This window comes from Echinops telfairi, unplaced genomic scaffold (genome assembly GCF_000313985.2).
Source record: "Echinops telfairi isolate 266 unplaced genomic scaffold, ASM31398v2 ScPeMD7_443;HRSCAF=831, whole genome shotgun sequence".
In the NCBI taxonomy this organism is placed as follows: domain Eukaryota; kingdom Metazoa; phylum Chordata; class Mammalia; order Afrosoricida; family Tenrecidae; genus Echinops; species Echinops telfairi.
The window spans coordinates 75,512,738-75,535,138 of record NW_022104341.1 but is presented as its reverse complement, the minus strand read 5'-3'; the positions used below and the strand labels follow the sequence as shown (position 1 = coordinate 75,535,138).

Genomic DNA, 22,401 nt, shown 5'->3' with positions numbered 1-22,401 from the left:
TATTGATACCTTCCCAGCACAGTAATTCCCTTTGTGAGATTCTATCCCTAAGAAATTATCCAAAATATAACATGTACTTTTGTACATGAAAGTGTTTATTGCAGCATTATTCTAAATTTAACACAAAAATTTAGAACTAACTTAAATGTCTCGCTACAGGTGAAAAGTTTGTATTAGACCTATCAGCTATATATACTTTGTCTAGTGTGTGTTTTAGGCATTAAAAAAAGTTTATGAAAAGAATATAATATGGAAAAAAGGTTATAAGTAGAAAACAAGATACAAAATTGCATTGATATGTGAATAGAGCATATACACATGCAGATTATGCTTTTATGTCTTAATTAGACTATGATAATTTAGGCATGCTTTTACATAAGGGCAAGGCGATGCAGTGGAAACCGACCACATGGTACCCGTGAAGTACATTTCAGCATTTATGCTGTCATCCAGAGCCTCCAGGCCATATAACTGGACCTGACCTTAGTTCCCGAAATGACCTGAAACCTTCACTTTTCTCTTCAGTTTGACTGAATTCATATGTAAAAACTGTAAACAGAGAAATGGCGTTGTGTAATTGCGTGTTCATGTTGGATTTGAAAGGTTGTCGAGGAGTAGGGCATGGGCGATTCATGAGTAGAAGTTTGTCTTTTCTTCGTAGGCAATGGGGAACCATGGAAAGAATTTAAGAAGGTGAGTGGCATAATAAGATGTGCATTTTAGGAAGGTGGCTCTAGAAGCAATTTAAAGAATGAACTGAAGTCCTGAGACTGAAGGCAAGGAGACCAGTTATGAAGCTATTGCAGTAGATGAGAAAATTTATTGTATTCGGACACTAGAACACTGCTTAATAATAAGAATGAACAAACTACTTAGGCACACAACTTGAATGAATCTTACAGACATTATACTGAGCAAAAGAAGCCCAGCAGAGAAAAAAGTACACATTACACGATTCTGTATATGCACTGTCTCTGAGACAGACAAAATGAACTTGTAGTGACAGAAATGACATCACCGCTTGATTGGATGAAGTGGGCGTGCAGGAGTTGTAATAACCTGCAGTGGAGTAAGGGAACTTTCTGGGATGACATACAGGTTCTATATCATAATTGTGATAGTAATTCATGGGTGTTTGCCAAAACTCATGATACACTAAAAATCAGTGGACTCTATTGCATTGAAATTGCACTTCACTGAGATATATAGTTTTAAATATTATTTCAAGAATCAGCAGAAATTAAGAAGTTGTCAGGGCTTAAATTAAGCCAGTAGCAGTGAGAACAGACTGTTGGAAAGATCTGAAAGATAGCAATGATTCATCTCAATAGGACTTGATGTAAGATTTCTGACTTGGGCACCTGCGTGAGTGGGTGTTGGTCTTGTGCATTGAGATGGGTTATAGAAAAGCAGCAGATTTGGAGAAGCAGTGGGAGAGGAGTGCTTTGTTCATTATGTTGAATTTCACAACAATCTATGATCGAAGCCATCTTAAATATCCTATGTAATATAGGATGGAGACATATATATATACTCTATGTATCTCTCAGTAAATAATATTTCAGAAACAAACATTGAGTCTCTCTATGAATAGGAAATTATTTTCATAGCTCATAAACTATTGGGACTAGAACAAGATTTTAGATCATATAGTGCAAACTCATATTTTAGATGAGAAAATGAGACCTATATATCACAGATCTGGTGGATAGTTGAATTGGTACTAACACTCCCAGACCAATATTCTACACTTTGTGTCAATTACTTCTGTGTATATGAGGGATACCCATAAAAACTGGAAAAAAGCTCTCCTAGGCAGAACTATCTTTTAAAAAAAATCATTTTATTGGGAGCTTGTACAACTCTTATCACAATCCATACATCCATCCATTGTGTCAAGCACATTTGTACACTTGTTGCCATCATCATTCTCAAAACATTTGCTTTCTACTTGAGCCTTTGGTATCAGCAACTCATTTTCCCCTCCCTCCCTGCCCCTTCACGAACCCTTGATAATTTATAGACTTTTTTTTTTTTCATGTTTTACACCTTCTGACGTCTCCCTTCACCCCCTTTTCTGTTGTCCATCTCCCAGGGAGGGGGTTATATGTAGATCCTGGTGGTGGGTGGAGCTTTCTTAGTATGCATTTTTTCCTGCTAGGTGAGCATAGAGCAACTCACTCTGAATTAGTGCACCCAAAGGCATCACTGATCACAGTAAGTTTTTTTATAAAAGCAGTTTCGCTTGAACCTCGTTTTTTGTTATAGCTGCAGAAACTGTTGTGATGTTGACCACAGCTTACAAAGTCAGCACTATGGAAAAACTCAAGTGTACAAGTGGTTTTCTCATTTCAAAAAAGGTGAAATGTCGATTGATGACAAAGCTCATTGTGGATGTCTGTCAACTTCTCAAAAGGACGAAAATGTCGACAAAATTCATGCAACTTGTTCTTGAAGACCAACAAAGGACCATTGAAGAGATGGAGAAGTTATCTAAACTATCTTGAGCTCAGTTCAGCGAATTTTAACTGAAGATTAATGAATGAAAAGGATCACTTCGAAATTTGTGCCTTGGGTTCTGACTGACTAGGAAAAAGAGCATTGAGTGGAAATATGCTGTGCTTTAAAAGATCAGCTCCAAAGCGACCCAGACTTTTTCCTCAAGGTCATTACTGGTGAAGAGACATGATGCTATTCTTATGACCTTGAAAGTAAATGTCAATAAAATCAGTGGAAGACACCATCTTCACCTCACAAAAAAAGCTCTTCAAGTGAAATCAACGATCAAAACAATTCTCATTAGTTTTTTTTATGTGAAAGGAATATTGCATTTGGAGTTTGTTCCACCAGGTCAGACTATTAATCAAGCTTTCTATTTAGAGATTGCATAACAGTTTGTGACCAAAAAAGGCCAGATATCATCAGAAGACATAAATCAAACAAATAAACATATTGTTGAGAACGAGGTGGGTCGGAACAGAAACTTAAAACCCATCTGTAGGAAATAGTACATCCCCTCACAGAAAGGACGAAAGGAAGGGATGAGTCAACCAGGTTGAAGTATAGCACTGATGAAACACAATATTCCTCTGATTCCTTGAGGTTTCCTCACCCCCCCACTATCATGACTTCAATCCTGCCTTTGACTACAGGCTAGACTGGAGCGTGTACATAGGTACAGATAAGAGCTCATGACACATGGAATCCAGTTCAGATTAACCCCTCAGGAGCAGAAATGGGAGTAGTGATCCCAGGAGGGTAGGGGGAAGGTTGGGATAGAAGTGGGAAAGAAACCACCGGGGGAGGGAGACGGCAGTTGGTGTAAGATAGGAAATTAATAATAATTTTTAACTCATCAAGGGGTCATGAAGGTGGGAGGGAGAGGGAGGGTAAAAAGAGGAGCTGATACCAAGGGCTCAAATAGAATGTAAATGTTTAGAAAATAATGATGGCAACATAGGTACAAATGTGCTTGATAAAATTGATGTATGGATTGTTGGAGCTGTAAGAGCCCCCAATAAAATGGTCTTAAAAAGGGGGGGAGGCTGATGTGTGCGACAGAAAAGGCCTGATTTGTGGCAGAAGGGGGACTGGTTTTGCCAACATGACAATACAAAGCCATCTCAGTATTTCAGTTTTTTGGCGAAAAACAACATGCCTCTCTTGTCCCACCCACCTTACTCACTGGTCACCTCCTGGAGACTTCTTTTGCATCTGCAAATGAATAGGGACATGAAAGGACAGTGATTTGGTGATGTAGAAGAGGTGAAGAAAAAAAAACAAGGGAAGTGCTGTCAGCCATCCGAGCAGATAAGTTTGGAAAATGTTTCCAAGAATGGAATTGCACATTTGCCAAATGTATTAAGTGTAATAGAGAATAATTTGAAGGTGATAAGGTTGTTTTAGAAAAAAATTTAAACTTGTAACTTTGAGGGGAACATTCCAGGCTTTTTGGGGGTACCCCTAGTATATTAATAATATAGCAGTTCAGTTGAAATTACACAGCAGATGTCCATAATATCTATGTGCTGTGCGTATTTTATTAACAATGCTATTTTTAGATAGTCACTATTCACTACAATTTTGTTAATAAGTGGAAAAGTATTTTAGGTGTCTACAATGGTCCAAAGTCAGGGTCAATAAATTGTATCATCAATTTCTGCTGATTATGAATGCCTTGGATATTTTCACTTACTTACTGCTTAAAACACAACCAAGCAAAACAAAAACCTGTTGCCTTCTAATCAGTCCCAATTCATAGCAATGCTATAGGTTCGGGTAGAACTACTTTTAGGGTGTGTTCATCTTTATGGAAGGAGACCGCCATACCTTTCTCACATGGAGCAGTTATGAGCTTGAAGCACTGGTCATAAATTACTCAAAAAACTTAAGCAGTTTTTGAGTAAAGTTTTTTTTTTTTACCATTTTTTGAGAATTAATAAAAATCATGTATTTCATGATAATGTGTGTGAGTATATACTTATTTAATCTTGTGGTTACATATCTATCATATTATCATGTTAAAGTTGTTTCTGCTTTATGAGGAGAAAAAAAAGGTCATTTGTGAGAAACGACATCCTAGAGCAGTTCAGGGTGTCTTCAATTTCAGTGCTGCAGAAGATTCCAGATTATATGTTGTTTTTCTTCATCATCCGTCTCTTCTTCCTCCAAAACAATAGGTTTGAACTTGCCTTTTGCAAATAAACATTACAAACATATATATTTGAATGATATAGGACTTATATCTATCTGCCAGATTATTATTTATTTTTATTGGAGTTAGTCTCTGGTTGTCTTTTTCTCTTGTTCAAAACCCTCCCCACCTCCAAAAAAAACCAACAACAACCTTTTTTGACTTTGTTTTGCCTTTATAAATTCTCTGTTACCAACATTCAGTTGTTTATTTGAGCTGGTGCTGCATAACCTGGTCTCATTTCCCACAGCAAGTCTTCTATACTTCCACTATAGACAAATGAACTGTTCTTGGTTTTTGTCTTTATGATTTCCCTCTTCATGGGCTATTCTCATGGTCCTCTCTTTATCTCAGCCATCCCAACTATCTGAGTCATTTCAGTTCTCTTAAGTCTTACTCAAAGGCCACCTTCTCCATGAACTCTTCACTGATGATCCTTCCAGAGAGCAGTAATGTCTTCTGAAAATCCTTTATACTGTATCATAGAAAATTATTTCGCATATACAAAGGAACATGTTATAAATCCTGTGAAGGGTGTGTGTGTGTATGTGTGTTTTTCTCCTCTGATTGTTGTTATTTGCCACTGAGTCAGCCCTGACTCGGAATGTAGTTAGTTTGCTATGGTGACCCCATGTACAACTAGAATGGCACATTTCCTGGTTGTGTGCCATGTTCCTTTATGAAAAGAAATCTTGAGGAAATATTGGATATAAAAATACTGAGTCCAGATATAAAATAGGCTTGCAAATTTAATTAATATTTGAATGAAAACAAAAACATCATCATCATTATTATTTAACAAATACTAAATGACAGGAGAAGCCACATGGACCTACACTGACACAGCCCTGGGTGCTGGAGAAGACACGTGGAGAACCCTGCCAGAACTGAGATGCTTACACCCTCACTGATCCAGCTTTCCTCCTGCATTCGGCATCATTGCTGTGTTTTGTGAGGTTAAGGAGGAGTTTGTAGATTAGTGTCAGACATGGGCTAATGTCAGATTTATGGGTGTGGACAGCAGTGGGTTAGGATGCTTTCTTAATGTACACTTACCCTTTATATAAAACTCTCTCTTTTAAAATGAGTGTCTATGAATTTTGTTTCTCTAGTCTACCCAGGTTAACACATGCTCACCTCAGCTCCTCTTGATGGACCACGCAGAACTGTGAGAAGTGCACTCGAGCCTTTACTATCTTGGGACATTTATAGGTAGCCTTGAGACATGCATATTCAGTAGTTACATGCATCACAAGGTGGATGGTGTCTACATTAAGGTCCCTGAGCTCACAAGTGTGGAAACCTACTACCTGCATTGGGGGAAGGTAAAAGGAGGATTGGGTGTCACAGAGGGAAGAGAGAACAAAAGGATAATGCTTCTATAGAGAGATATAATCTATCATGTGTTCATTAAGGCAGCATACCTGTTAAGGGGAGAATCTATGGGAATGATATTTACTTGGTCTTTACCTAACTTACCAGCTATATATACTTTGTCTAGCGTGTGTTTTAGGCATAACGTACTTGGACTTTACCTAACTTGGACTTTACCTAACTTACAAAGGTGGAGGCTTTCCTACTGTGGAATACCAGTTTTCCAGATTCCCTCTGTAATAAGTTAGGGAATATAGTCCTTGTCATATTTCCCTCGGTGTTTCCCACAGTACAGTAATCTGTCTCTTTCTTAACTCAAAGTTAACTGCTTAGTAACCTAATCATGGAGTGCTTCCCACTCAATGGAAGGGAATTGGGAAAGGCATGCAACACCAAAAACTCAAGAAAACCAAATCCACTGCCATTGAGTGGATATGGACTCATAGTGACCCTATTGGACAAGGTAGAATTGCTCCTATGGTTTTCGGAGACTAATTCTTTACAGGAGTAGAAAGTCTCATCTTTCTTCATGAAGGGCTGGTGGTTTCGAACTTCTGACCTTGCAATTAGAAGTAACCCAGTATAACCCACTATGCCAACATCATTCCCGTATGAAACACTGGTATCATCTAAGCTCTTTTGCCAGTAAGTTAATTTCTAATGATAAAAACCGTATAGAACAGAGAACTGCCCAGTTGGTTTTGGAGGCTGAAATTTTTATGGAAACAGTTTGCCACATCTTTCTCCTAGAGAGCAGTTTATGGGTTAAACCCAGAATCTTTCAGTTAGCAGCTGAGCATTTGACCACTGTACAATTAAAGGTCCTAGAACTTCACCTTGTTGGTAGGTACGGTCGAGTTGGTTCAAACACATAGTGATCCCATGAGTGACAGGACAAAATACTGCCTGGTCTAACGCAATTCTTAAAATCATTGCCATGAGTGAGCCAATTGTTACAGCCACTAAGTCAATCCTTCTTGTTGAGGGTCTGCCTCTTTGCTGGCCCTATATTTTACCAAGGAAGACCTGATGTTGAGTAAGTGTTGGACTGCTAACTATAAGATCAGAAGTTCAAAAGATGAGGCTCTCTGCTTTCATAAACATTTGCAAACCCTTGGAAACTCTATATATAGAGTCATTGTGAGTCAGAAACAACGCAGTGACGGTTAAGTTTTGGTTTAGTACTTTTCCAAGCATGATGTCCTCTTCCAGGGAATTCCACTAACTACACAGTGTTTTCCAAACATGTCACACACCTTAGAATGTTCATTCAGTACCCTCACCAATCTTACTATTTTCATCTGTCATTTAGTATTTGTTAAATAATAATGATGATGATGTTTTTGTTTTCATTCAAATATTAATTAAATTTGCAAGCCTATTTTATATCTGGACTCAGTATTTTTATATCCAATATTTCCTCAAGATTTCTTTTCATAAAGGAAGCTGAAATTCTTCTCTTAATAAAGATCTATAGCTGGTCAATTTCTCTAATCATTGTCTGTCTAAATTAAAAAACAAACAAAGAAAAAACTTTGCCGTCACTTTTGCAAGATAATTTGTTAAAGTCCTGAGGTGCAAGATCTGTCTTTCTGTTCTTTTGCCTTTTTTTCCTTTGAAGATACTACTTTATTGTTTTCTGTTATCTACTGTGATCTGATTGTTTTTCTTTTACAGGTAGTTTATTTGTCTTTTCTCTTTTGTTCTACAATTTTTCTTTTATTCTTGATTTTTGGAAATCCACTACTAACGTTGTTTCTGTGTTTTATTTTTAGTCAGGTTTACTTAAGTATAATTTGTATACAGTGAAATTTCCTTTTTTAGGCATATGAGGGTAAGTTAAAAAGTATTACTACTAGGGGTCTAGTTCATGAACAGGTTTAGTCCAAGCACAACATGTTGAATCATATCTGTGTTCAGTGGATGGCAGAAAACAAGTTCTTGCAATAATAGACTTGTGTAAGTATCCTTACAGTGTCTTCCAAAAAGATCCAATTAAAACAGTGACTTCCATTGGGAATCTATAAGACCAGTTAAATTCAAGGCAGAGAGGTCAGCTCAGAGGTTATGATGACTGTACTTTGGGATCCCAGAGGGATAATTTTGGTAGATTTTCTGAAGGGATATAAGACAATCATGAGTTCTTATTATGAAGATATTTTAAGAAAATTTAAAACGACATTGTTAAGAAAATGGCCCTGAAAGTTACAATAAGGAATTCTTTTCCATTATGACAATGCACCTGCTTATTCTTTAAGGGCAGCAAGGGCTGTCCTATGAGAATTTTCTTTGGAAACCATACCACCTCCACCCTTTAGCCCTGTCTTGTCCTTTCAGAACTTTTCTTCCCCAAACTCAAAGAACATTTAAAGGAGCATGACTTGAGTTCCTCAAGGATGCCCAACTGCAGTTTTGACATGGCTTCCAATGAAGAGTGGAGAGTTCTTCGGGGAACTTCATCAATGTATAGACTAGATGGAGGATCTAGACATTTAGGCCAATGGACAAAACATTAAAATATGCAGGAAGCATCAAAAGAAGGTGGAAGAAATAATGCACAGTTACTGTATAAAAAAGAACTAGTTGATGTTCAGTCATTTCAAGAGATCGTAGATGATCAAGAACCAATGGTGCTCAGGAAGAAGTCCAAACTGCCTGAAGGCATTAGCCAAAAACAAGGCTTCAGGAATTGACAGAATACCAAATGAAATCTTTCAACAAGCCATTGAAGCACTGGAAGCACTCCCTAATTTATACTAAGAAATTTGGAAGACAGGTACCTGGCCAACCAACTGAAAGAGATCCATATTTGAACCCATTTCAAAGAAAGGTGTCTCCATAGAATGTGGAAATTATCTAACAATGTCGTTAATATCATATGTAAGTAAAATTTAGCTGAAGATCATTCAACAACAATTGCAGCACTACATTGGCAAGGAGCTGGCAGAAACTCAAGCCAGATTCAGAAGAGGATGTAGAATAAGGGATATCATTGGTGACGTCAATTGGATCTTGACTCAAAGCAGAAAATACCAGAAAAAATGTTTAATTGCATTTTCTTGATTATGTAAAAGCGTTCAACTGCTTAGATGATCTTAACAACTCTAGAAAACATAGAGAAGAATGGGAGTTCCTGGGCAACTTGCACATGGATCGAGAACCATCATTCAAACAGAACAAGCATACTGCATAGTTTAAAATCAGGAAAGGTATGTAGCATACCATAAATATTCAGTCATGCTGAGCAAATAATCAGAATCTGGATTATATGAAAAATAATTCAGCATCAGGTTTAGAGGGAGGTTTATTAATAACCTGTGAAATTCAGATGACAACTTTGCTTGCTGAATGTGAGGAGGACTTGAAGTTCTTGCTGTTGAAGATCAAGGGCTGCAGCCTTCAATATAGATTACAACTCAACATAAAACTAAAATCTTCACAACTGAACCTCAAGATAAACTGAAAAAATATTGACATTGTCAACGATTGTATCTTGCTTGGATCCAAAATCAATGCTCAAGGAAGCAGATGTCAAGAAATCAAAGGATGTATTCCAAAACTCCAAACTCACTGCTATCGAATCCATTCTGGCTCGTAGTGACCCTATAGGACAGTGTAGAACTGCCCTTGTGGGTTCTGGGATGTAACTCTTGGGTGAGGAGAAAGCCTCTTTCTCCCAAAGGATGCATTACATTGAGCAAACCTGCACAAGAATTCTTTAACATGTCACTTTGAAGACTAAGGAATGCCTGACCCAAACCAGGGTATTTTCAAATGCCTCATATCCACGTGAAAGTTGGACTTTGAATAAGAAGGACCAAAGAAAAAACAGATGAATTTGATTTATGGTGCTGGTGAAAAATATAGAAAGTACTATGGACTGCTGAAAGAACAAACAGACCTATCTTGAAAGAAGTACAGCTAGAATTCTCCTTCAAAACAAGAATGGCGAGACTTCATTTCACAGACTTTGAACATGTTATCTGGAGAGACCGGACCCTGGAAAAGGACATCATGCTTGGTAAATTAGAGGGACAGGGAAAAAGAGGAAGACCCATGATAAGATGAATCGACACAGGGGTCCAACAATTGGCTCAAGCATGACAGCATTTGGGAGGGTGGCATAGAACTGGGCAGTGTTTCCTTCTATTGCACATAGGGTCGCTATGCGTCAGCAGTTAAAATTGATAGAGGATATGTCAAGAAATAGTAACTTCATATATTTATATTTGTTAATAAGGTTTCTTTAATTTGGTAGTAAACTTTTTGACTTGCTTCTATATAATGAATTTTAAATACAAAAGAAAACGAATTCACTCCGTCAAGTCTGATTTATAATTGCCCCACAGATCAGAAGAGAATGGCTTTATGAAGTGTCCAAGACTATAAATCTTTATGACAACAGAGTCTCATTTTTCTTCCTCAGAGTAGTTGGTGAGTGCGAACTATTGATCTTATGGCTAGCATCCCATTGTTTAATCCTCTGTGCTACCAGAACTACTTCAGTGAGTTTGGATAATCATATAACTACCAAAATCAAAACACAAAATATTTCTTTTATCTCCAAGCCTTCCCTCAACCTCTATGTTCATCTATCCCCCCTGACTTGCAATCATTTGCAAGTAAGATCTGATATCTGCCCTTATAGTTTTGCCTTTTCTAGAATGTCATATGAAAGGAATCATACTTCTGAATTTGGTTTATTTCATTTATATAATGCCTTTAAGACCCATCCATATAGTGGCATGTATCGTTAATTACATCCTTTCATTACTGAGTGATAAATGATTATACTACAATTTGTTTATCCATTCATCAGCAGTAAATTCTTAACCAGTACATGGTATACTGCCTTTTTCCCTTTTCTAATAGGTATGTAATATTATCTTGTTGTAAGTTTAATTTGCAATCCCCTAATAAATAGTGAAGGTGCTGTAGTGGCACAGTGGTTGTGGTTAGCTGCTAACTGAAAGGTTGATGGTTTGAACTCACCAGCTCTCCCTGGTTAAAAAGAGATATCACAATCTGGTTCCATAAAGATTAACGGCCTTGGAAAGCCCTGTGTGCCATACTGTCTTGTCCTATTGGGTGGCTGTGAGTTGGAATCCACTCCACTGCACTGAGTTTGGAGTAATGACTAGTGATATTTAGCATCTTTTCATGGGTTTTTTTCCCATGTTTGTTTTTTCTTTGCCTTCTTTAACAATTGTATTATTTGTATTCCTACTGAGTTTTAGGATGTCTTTACAAATGTTGGATACAAGTCCATTATCAGATATGTATTTTGTAAATATTATTTTCCAGTTAATGGCTTGTCTTTATTTTATCTCTTGACTAATAGAAGTTTTAAATTTTCATAAAGTTTGGTTTATAAGGTTTTTAGAAAATGGTTTGTAATGATAGCTTTTTAAGAAATTTTTGCTTCACCCAAGATTGCAAAGATTTTCTCCCATATGTTTTTCTAGAAATTTATAGTTGTACCTCTTATATATTGCTCCATGGTCCATTTTGAGTTCATTTTTGTACTGGGAGAAAGTATAGCTTCAAGTTCTTTTTTAAAAATTGGATAAGCTTAGCATGGTTTTTTACTGTCTTGTTTAAAATCAGGAAAGAGTGTTTCTAGGTTATATCCTTTGAGCAAAAATTCCAAGAAATTGGACTACATGAAGAAATTCCGACATCAGGATTGAAGGAAGGCTTGTGAACAACCTGAATTATCCAGATGACACAACCTTGCTTGGTGAATATAAGGATAGGTTGTTGGATTTGCTGAGAAAGATCAATATGGATTGCAATTTAATGTAAAGAAAATAATAATCCTCACAATGGACCAACAGAAATCATGGTAAATGAAGAAATGATTGAAATTCTTAAGAATTTCCTTTTCCTTGGATCCATAATTAATGCTTGTGAAAACAGCATTTAAGAAATCAAAAGATGTATTGCATCTGGCAAGACTGTTGCACAAGAAAGACATCTGTAAAGTGTTACTGAGTAAAGATGTCACTTTGAGGACCATTGTGCTCTTGACCTAATAAGCCTTGGTGTTTTCAGTTGCTTATGTCCATGTGAAAACTGTTCAATGACTTAAAGAAGACTGAAGAAGAATGGATGTATTTGCATTTTCGTATTGGTGAAGACAATTCAAAGTGCCATTGATTTTCAGAAGAACAAACAAACATCTGTCTTGAAAGACATACAGCCAGAATACCCCTTAGAAGAAAGGATGACAAGGCTTCAACTCACATACTTTGGACGGAAAAGACAAGGCCCCAGAGAAGAACATTGTGTTTGGTTGTGTGTGTGTGTGTGTGTGTGTGTGTTTATGTATACAAACTAGGCCGGATAGGCAATCTTAAGGAGACAGCAACTGGTCCAATGGTTCCTGAGGGGAATGAAAGGGGAGGGGTGGGGAGGTAAGCAAGGAGCCAATAATGACTGGTACAGGGGAATAGTAAGTGTTCTAAAATTGATGGTGAGGAGGGTGTAGCTGAAGACAAAATGGGGGCATAAGCAAATGTAGTGAAGAAAGCTGATGGTGCCCAGCTAATAAATAATAATGCTTCCTCCTCAGAGAGATTTTCTCAACCCATCCTCCCACCAGCCTCTGGCATTTCCTTGTTTTAATTATTTTTTAAAGTTATTTACTTTTTTTTTTCTTTTGGCAGATAAACTGAATTTATTAGAGACTAGTCTAAGAAGACACAATACATATGAGTGCTTTCCTGACTTAGAGTTTTCTCAAATTAAAAAAAATAATAATTTTATTACACCATACTTTTATTGTGAAGTAGGTGGTTTACATATCAGATCATCAATTTTTGCATTAAACATCTTAAACAACTTATCAAACCCCCAAATGGTTTGCGCTATGACCTCTGGACCCCTTCCCCACTTCACCATCTCCCTCTTGCAGTATATTATCTTCTTCAACAAAGTTAACATAGCCATCAAAGTCTGTTTCTTTGGGCGTGAAAATCTTTTTTTGATTTTTTTCATCCATTGTTTTATTTATTTATTTTGTAAGTATTTGCCACTAACTTTATTAGCTTAAATCATGTATTTGCCTCTCCCCTCCTGCTCCATATTAGAATGTAGTACAAGATTTTTATCTGGCTTAATTCTGTGTTCTTTTCACCCACTGGCTTGTGATCTTCCTGCATTTGGCATCATTGCATGTGCTACATGAGTTTGAAGAGGAATTTATGGGCTAGTATTGGACATATGGGTTGATATTGGATTTATGGACTTGATTTGGACTAGGCCGGGTTGTTTTCTCAATATTCAATTGCTCTTTAATATAAAGCTCTGTCTTACACACATGTGAGTGTCTCTGGAATTGTTTCTGTAGTCACGCCGGCCTAACACATAAGGCACATATAAAGGTCTTACCGTAGTAGTCTCAATTTTACTGGGTTCTAATGTCCATTTTAATGGCTACATAGAATCTCATAGACAAAATCCATGATTAAGAGGTTTATTAGGGAAGTTAACAGGATGCAATGCCAAGGAGAAATGCTTGGTTGTTTACCAGGACATGTTACAAACTTCTTTCAGGTCTATTAATAAATGCTTAAAGTGGCATACCACTCTCCTGTAAGCCTCAACCCAAAGGCATTCAGCTCAAGCTCATTGACTTAGGAAATCCAGCTCCCTGAATTATTTGCTCAGAGGCACCATCCCATAATCCTCAGCTCAAAGGCACTTAGCTCCACTTCCTTGGGACAATAAGCCCAGCTTCCCCAATTAAGTGTCTAGAGAGAGCCAACTCCCGAAGCCAGCCTCTTACACAAAAGCACTCAACTTACATTTTCCAGGGATTGGGAAGTCTATCACTATTTCATGCTCTGGCTCCTGGTTCTGCTGTTGCTGCTCTTGTGATGTTATTTATAGCTGTCTTTTGGATCCAGGAGTTCACTTAACAGGGATCTCAGGTCCAGAGGATGTGCTCCACTTCTGACTTGCTGGTAATGAGATCCCTCCTCCTGCTTCTCAGAGGGCTCATTTTATATAGAGTGGAATGCCACTCCACAGAATCTTGGTCATCATTATTCACAGGTGAATCATATCAGTGTCTTCTCCCATCGTCTTACAGACCCATACAGGGAAAGGCTATTGATGGCAGTCAGAGACTGGCTATAACAGGGGCCACTAAGCTTTATAGGCAGAAGAGCCAATTCTGCCTAAATCACCATTATTTGAATAAATGTTTTGTTTTCATTTTTTTACTTCGAGCTACATGTATGTACACAAATAGCCACATATGGCTTGTGAGCCACAGTTTGCAGACCCCAGGGCTCAAAGAGCCTCATTAAAAAATTCACTGCCACTGCAACACTGTATAACTGTTTGTATGCTGCTCGTTATTTTATGTTATCTTTTAACTTTTAATTATATTCACCTCTTAAATTTTATTTACTAATAAAATTATAGGCCTCAATTATATTTGACCATAATTTTTTTTATCTTAATTTGTACAATGTTATCTCATTCTCAAAATATAGATACATTCTGTAATCACTGCTAGCTTAGGATAAAACATTTTTGAAAACCTACTTGCACTTTTTTAAAACTACGTATCATTTTTTGCCCGTTTCCTGCTCCCACAAGTACTGAGAAGAAAAATTGTAAGTGAATTAAGGGAATTTTGAAGAAGAGTTTTAAAGAGTAGTTAGAAAACTTGTAAAATCTTGTTTTGGTTCTCTAGTGCTGGTATAACAAATACAAGAGAGTGACTAACAAACAAAACTAATTATCTTGCAATTTAGGAGGATAGGTGTCCAAATCGGGAGTGTAAGCTCCAGGAGAAGGCTTTCTTTCTTCTTTGACTCCTGAGCAAAACCCATGCCTCCTTTCAGCATGTGCAGGCTCAGGATTCCTTGGAGACCCCCACTGTCTTGCCATTTTTTCCCCTCGGTGCTGCATTGTGCAGGGACCCCAGGTCTAAAGGACACACTTCACTCCCAGCTCTTCTTTCTTGATAGTCGTCGGTCCCTCTGACCTCTACTAGCTTTTTTCCTCTTTCCTAGGAAAACTCCCCTTACATCAGATCAGGACAGCAGCAGGATTAAGGTTGTTGCATCCCACCCTTAATCCATTTATTAATTTATCAAATCAGATTGGATTATTGGAGGGGGCATTACAAAGTTGCCATAGTCCATCATTACATTTTTGCTAAACCACTAAGAATCATGGGACAGCAAGTTGACACATATTTGGGGCACACAATTGAATTCATAGGAATACTGGTGACATGAGCTCCTAAGTGCAAGGTCAGCAGTTTGAACCCACAAGCCCCTCCTTGGGAGAAAGATGAGGCTTTCTACTCCCATAAATATTTCCAGTCTCAGAGACCCACGCAGATAGTTTTCCTCTCTGATAGGGTTTCTGTGAGGCAGAATTGATTCCATGGTAGTGAATTTGGTTTTTGGAATTCAACCTATGACGAATGATCTTAAAACATACATTTCCATTGAGTCTGTGTGGACTCATAGGCACCCTACATAACAGGTAATTCCTCAACTATAGAAGCAGACAACCTGGAGGGTATGATTTTGAACCTTACAGTTAGCAACCCAATACTTAACCCACCACACCACCAGGCCTTCTGAAACCATGATAAGTGCCTTTTAAATGACAGTTATGTTCTCGGCATATTAGGAAACATTTGGTGAATGTGTGTACTGCTTTCTTTGTATTGGTATCTGAGTGGCGGACTACTAAACAAAAGGCTAGCAATGCAAAGCTACTCAGCAGCACCTCAGAAGACTGTCCTGGTGACCTGCTTCTGAAAGGTCACAACCTTGAAACCCTGTGGAGCAGTTCTGCTCTGCACACACGGAGTCTCCGTGAGCAGGACCCAACTCACTGTCAACAGTGAGACTGCTTCTTTGGGGGATGGGTATGTCAAATGGTAGATGCTTGGTCAATATTTCCTGTAATTATTTCAGATTTTGATAAATTACTACTGGGTCTCAGGGCCACAAATATTAAACTGCTTATAAGCATTAGCATTTTTAAAGTCAAGTCACGTTTTCATATATGGAAAAAATTTAAGTTTATTGGCATATCATACAATTCAATAGTTCAGTCACATCAAGAAAAGTTGTACAATCATCACCACAATCTGTTTTAGAACATGCTTTTTGTTCTTGCACTCATCATTATTAGCTCCTTATTTATGCAAAGCTCCCCAACAGTATGCGTTCTGAGGATTCACATCAGTGTTTTAGAAATCATCTGCAATTTACTTGTATTGTTTTTCTAGTGAAAGAATGTTATCTCATGGTTGAGGGTATTGTTATATTTTTCATCTTATTGTGAACCAGTTTTAGTAAATTGAATTCACTTTGCATTTTTCTGTAAGTAAAAGGGTCACAGTACTATTGCTTTGTGACATAATTTTTCAACTGAGTGAAGTGTTTTTGGCAATTTTAAGCATGTGCTACATACTAGGCAGTGCATTCATTGCTTTTGGTGTGCTCTATTTTTATTTCTTAACGAAACTCGGAGATGCACACTGTTGTTGTTGCTCGCACATAAGAACATGAGCGATACCAAGAGCAGAAATAACTTTCCCAAGGTCACATACACAGCTGGTCAGTGGCTGACCTCAGACTTGAACTCAACTGTGTTATCTCTGAATCCTCTTTTGAACTGTAAGGACAATATGTTGCCGCTTGAACTTTTTGAAGTTAAGTGCTAAATTTCATGATGTTTTAAACTGAGGCATTTTACTAAGCCTTTATTTTTAACTGGAGTACATTGCACTTTAAAGAACTTCAAGCAATAATCTAAATCATTTTGATGGTTTGAGGTTTATTTATATTAGTTATCTTAATGTTTGGAAATATCAGTATTTCTTAAAATAAATGGACAATGATGGGCACTTGGAAATTGTTCTATTTGAGTTGATGTGAAAATTGATATGTATCCTTCGAAACAGAAGGAAGCTGCATTGGATTTCCTTGAAGGCAGAGCGATATAATCCTATCCCAGACAGCATTATACTTCGAGGCTGATTTTGCAGTGTTCTTTTTGAGAATGAATGCCATGCCTTTCAAAACTTGTTTTGATTGAGTTCTTCTTGGCAAAGTAAATCATATGATTTTCTGAATCAAACTGGCCAATACCAATTCATTTCAGCTCACTAATGCGTAGGACATCCATCTTTATGTGTTTCGTCTCTTTTTTGAAGACTTCCAATTTTCTTAGATTCACACATTCCAGGTCCTGATCATTAGGCTTTTGCTGCTGTTCTCCTTACCTTGAGTAGTGCCCCATCAGCAAATGAAGATCCCAAAGGCTCCGCTCGCACAGGCTTTATCCCACTTACATCTCCATAGTCGACTGCACTCTGAGAGACATCAGCTCCTCCTCAGTCACATTTTGAGTGTCCTCAGACCCAAGGGACCCATCCAATGGCACTGTCTCCAACAGTGTTCTGCTTTCATTCATTAGGTCTTCAGTATTTGACAATGTTTCAAAGCTATGCATAAGGTTTTCAGCAGCTAACTTCCTCCGAAGCGAGGAGCCTTCTTTGTTGTCTCTTCTTAGTCTGGAAGCTCCACTGAAACATGTTTGCGTTGGGTGACCATGCTGGCATTTGAAAAACCAGGGACATAACTTCCAGCATCACAGCAGCACACAAGCCACCACAGTACAACAAACTGATAAATGATGGATTGCTCGTTTTAGAGTTGCTATTGTGCAACTTTTTTTATGTGGGAAGAAAATATTTTTATCTCGTTTATTTTCCACTCTATTTCACTCAAACCCAGATATAATGCCTATGAAGACTCAGTGTGTGACAGTGTCTTTTGGGCATTTTATATGTAGCCATATAGTTTATTCTTCACAGTAGGTGTGACATTTAGTGTAATTTTCACTATTCGACATAAACTTTGAAGCTCAGCAAGGTTAAATAATGTGCCCCAAATCACACTATAGTGAGGATCAAACTAGTATATAATCTTATATCTCTGTGACTCTAAAATCTGTAGTTTTTTCCAGAATGTCATCTCCTTCTTTGATATGAGCTTCCCCCACTCCCCGGTTTGTATACCTCTGGTTCAGCAGCTGAATTGGATAGTCAGGCTTGGTTGCTGTATAACACATGGTGATGTTCAGAGAAACATGGTCCTTAGTCATAAAGCTTCTCTGAGCTTTGTGGCTAGGTGCTTTCTTTATTGGAGAACCTTACTATCAACATATTGTTGTTATTTTGTTAGGTGCCGTCAAGTTGATTCTAACGCATAGTGATCCTAAGTACAACCAAATAAAACACTGTTCTGTCCTGCACCATCCTCACACTTGTTCTTATATTTGAGCCCATTGTTGCAACCACTGTGTCAATCATCTCGTCGAGGACCTTCCTTATTGTGCCGCCCCTTCACTTTACCAAGCACGATGCCCTCCTCCAGCCACTGGTCTCATAATACCATGTCCAAAGTACGTGAGACAAAGCCTCACCATTCTGGCTGTACTTAAAAGGAGCATTCTGGCTGTGCTTACTAGACATTATATTTGACAGTCCATGATACATTCAGCATTCTTTACCAACACCATAGTTAAAATGCATTGATTCTTCTTCGGTCTTCCTTATTCAATGTCCAACTTTCACATTGCATATGAGGCCATTGAAAATACCACGCTTAGGTTAGACATCTCTTAGACCTCAGGGTAATATCTTTGCTTTTAAACACTTTAAAGAGGTCTTGTGCAACAGATGTACCTATTGCAATGCATTGTATGATCACTTGAATGCTGCTTCCGTGAACATTGATTGTGGAGCAAGCGAGATGAAATTCTTTTTTTTTTAACATTTTATTAGGGGCTCATACAAGAGATGAAATTCTTATAACTTCAGTCTTTTCTCTGTTTATCATGAGGTTACCTATTGGTCCAATTGTGAGTATGATTGTTTTCTTTACATTGAATTATCTGAACTGAAGGCGGAAATCCTTGATGTTCATCAGCAAGTGCTTCAAGTCCTCCTCACTTTCAGCAAACAAGGTTGTGTCATCTGCATACCATATTCTTCATATAATCCAGTTATCTAATTCTTTGCTCAGCTTACAGATTGAACAGTTATATTGGAGGATACAACCCTGACACATACTTTTCCTGATTTTGAACCCTGCAGTAGTCCCTTCTTCTGTTCACACACATGCCTCTTGATCCATGTTCAGGTTCTATATGCGCACAATTAAGTGTTCTGGAATTCCCATTCTTCTCATGACTATCTATAGTTTGTAATGGTATTCTGGTATTCTCTACTTTTAGCTAAAACCCATCTGATGTCAACCATCATATTATCCCTAGTTCTACGTCCTCTTCTGAATCTGGCCCGTACCTCTGTCCCCTCCCTGTCACTGTACTACTACAACTGTTGCTGGATGATCTGCAGTAAATTTTACTTCCATGTGATATCAATGATATTGCTTTATAATTTGAGTATTCGGTTGGTTCTCCATTCTTTGGAATGGGTACAAATAGGGATCTCGTCAGTCAGTTGGTCAGATAGCTGTCTTCCAAATTTCCAGGCCTAGACGAGTGAGTGCTTCCAGTGCTTCATCAGCTTATTGAAACATCGCAATTGGTATTCCATCAATTCCTGGAGACTTGTTTTTGGTTAATGCTTGTAGTACAGCTTAAACTTTTTCAAATACCACTGGTTCTTGCTCATATGCTACCTCTTGAAATGGTGACATGTTGACTAGTTCTTTTTTCATGCAGTGACTCTATATTCCTTCCAGCTTCTTCTGCATCATTCTGATGATTCCTGCATCATTCAATACTTTGCCCATAGAATTTTTCAATATTGTAACTCAAGTCTTCAGGTTTTTTTCTTGAGGGTTTTTTTTTTCCCTTCAATTTGAGATATGTTAAGCTTTTTCCCCTTTTGTTTTTTTTAACTCTAGGCCTATGAACATTTCATTACAATATTTTACTTTGTCTTCTTGAGTTGCCCTTTGAAAATTCTTTTCATTCATAATTTCTTTCATTTGCGTTAGCTATTGTACTATCAACTACCTTCCTATTCTTCTCAAAGACTGATTACTGCTTTGTGAACAAACATTAGTTTTGGGAGGAAATATTTATTAACTCCTGTACTGTAGATTTGTTTGATGTTATTTCTTTCAGAGTTATGAAAGGATGCTTATACATATCTAGTGAGCATATCTATTGTCTTAATTTGTTCTGGAGTTGACTTGGTTCATGCAGTGAGTTTGAAAGCTTTGTACCTAAGAGCAATATTTTTTTCATGACCTTTGATTTTATCCAAGATCTCTGAAGTAATTCATGCAATAAAACTATCATTTAGCTAAGGAAAGCACTGGTATAACACTAGAGAACAGAGTAGAACTGTTCCTTGTGGGTTTCTGAGACTGTAAATCTTTAAGGGAATAGAAAGTTTCATCTTCCTCCAGCAGTGTGGCTGGTGACTTTGAACTCTGATATTATAGTTAGCCACCCAATGTGTAACCCTCTATGCCACCAAGAATGCCTGCCATGAACATTGTGATCTGTTAATATTGATCTTGGAAGGCATGGACAATAGTAACTCAGACAGAAAATTTAAGAGGCAGCGAGTTCATGGGGCAGGAACAACTAAAGAAAGAAGGATAAAAATGGTTGCAAAACTTGAAGAATGTAATCAATGCACTGATTTATATGTGTGGAAATTGCTGAATTGGTATATGCTGTGTTAAGTATATTCTCAACAGCATCAAAATTATATTCAAAAGAAAATCCAGTGAAACACATGGGGTTTCCATGATAAAAACCAATTAGATGGCAATTGGTTGTTTATTCCTTTGTTTTTGTTTTAGTATCTGGCCCAGTGCTGAATAATGATGATTATTTTAAAATATAATTTATTGATTGAAAGTACTATAATGAACTCTTTTGTTTCAGGAAATGTTGTAAGCAACCTGGGACATTCCTTCTTCAGTCAAAGTTTTCTTGGCAGTAAAGAACATGGTGGATTCTTATATGTGACATCTACCTACCAGTCACTTCAAGACCTAGTACTCCCAACTCCACCTTACTTGTTTGGGATTCTCATCCAGAAATGGGAAACTCCTTGGGCTAAAGTATTTCCCATCAGACTAATGTTGAGACTTGGAGCTGAATATCGACGTAAGTAATAAAAAAAATTTTTTTAACATGTGACCGCTGCATGATAGTCAAAACAATGCCTGAAATATCCCGAGTTCCTCAGTTTGGTGATAAAGCCCAGCAGAAGTAGTTCTTTTGAAATAACAAAGTTAATTTGGCCAGTGCCTCTTCTTATTTTGTGTAACTGGTAGGACTTGATAATATTAAATGAGGAAAATAGGATTTGTTACCCTGAAAATTTATTATTTTTGTAGTTAATTGATAAGCATATAATTATCTTCAGAAAAATGGATGTGAATTTTAAAAGTAACTTTATTTTGTGTGTAATGTCTATATGTGGTGATGGTATACTGAGTCACTTAGTTGGAGAAAAGTTAAGACAGATTGTGTTTTAATGAAACAGATACTGAAAGAAACATGAAGGCCTTTCTTACTTGGTAACGTAGGGTACAGAAGAAGAGTGGTCTTGCCCATGGCTTTCGCAATGCATCACCAGATTATGGCTTTTGTAGTTTTTTAAGATTAAATTAGAAACTTTTTATTAGTCTTAGTTTCCTAGTACTGCTATAACAGAAGTACTCAAGTGAATGACTTCAAAGAACAGAAATGTACTTTCTTATGGTTAGGAAGCTAAAAGCCCAAATTCAGTGCATTAGTTCTAGGGGTGGCTCATTCTTGATGAGCTTTTCTGTCAGGTCTTCTGAGAGAAGACCCTTGCCTTTTTTCTTTCTGTACTCTTGGCCTTTTCTTTGGTGATCTCCATGTGGCATTTATCTTCTAGTGTTGTGCTTGCTTCCGTGTCTAATCTGCCCTTTTTATTTTAACTCACATGATTAAATTTAGGATTTACCCTATATCCCTATGACATCTCTAACTTAGTAAAGAAAACCCTCTTTACAAATAAAATTGGTATTTGGCTTAGGATCCCAATTCTCAACTCTATCACTCACTAGCTATTTAACTTTGGGGTAGCAACTCAACTATTCTGACTTCTTATTATCTTTTATAAACGAGTTAACAAATCAAAGGATGGGAAAATGTTCCAAGGTAATGGCAATAAAAATAGGCAAGAATAGCATAAAATACCTTATGGTCTGGGGTCTGCGTGGGGTCTTTAAGGCTTGAAGATAAACAAGCGGCCATCTAGCTCAGAAGCAACAAAGCCCACATGGAAGAAGCACACCAGCCTATGTGACCACGAGCTGTCAAAG

General features: G+C 37.5%; 1 protein-coding gene across 3 annotated transcripts in view; it reads left to right on the top strand.

Annotated features, from left to right (window-relative positions):
* ZFYVE9 (zinc finger FYVE-type containing 9) overlaps nt 1-22,401 on the top strand; it is a 204,773-nt gene that overhangs the window by 135,024 nt on the left and 47,348 nt on the right. For all 3 annotated transcript variants that reach the window (XM_045291901.1, XM_004699425.2, XM_004699424.2), the window contains one exon: nt 20,987-21,211. In XM_045291901.1, coding sequence (XP_045147836.1) covers nt 20,987-21,211 — 225 coding nt within the window. The remainder of the gene's footprint in view (nt 1-20,986; nt 21,212-22,401) is intronic.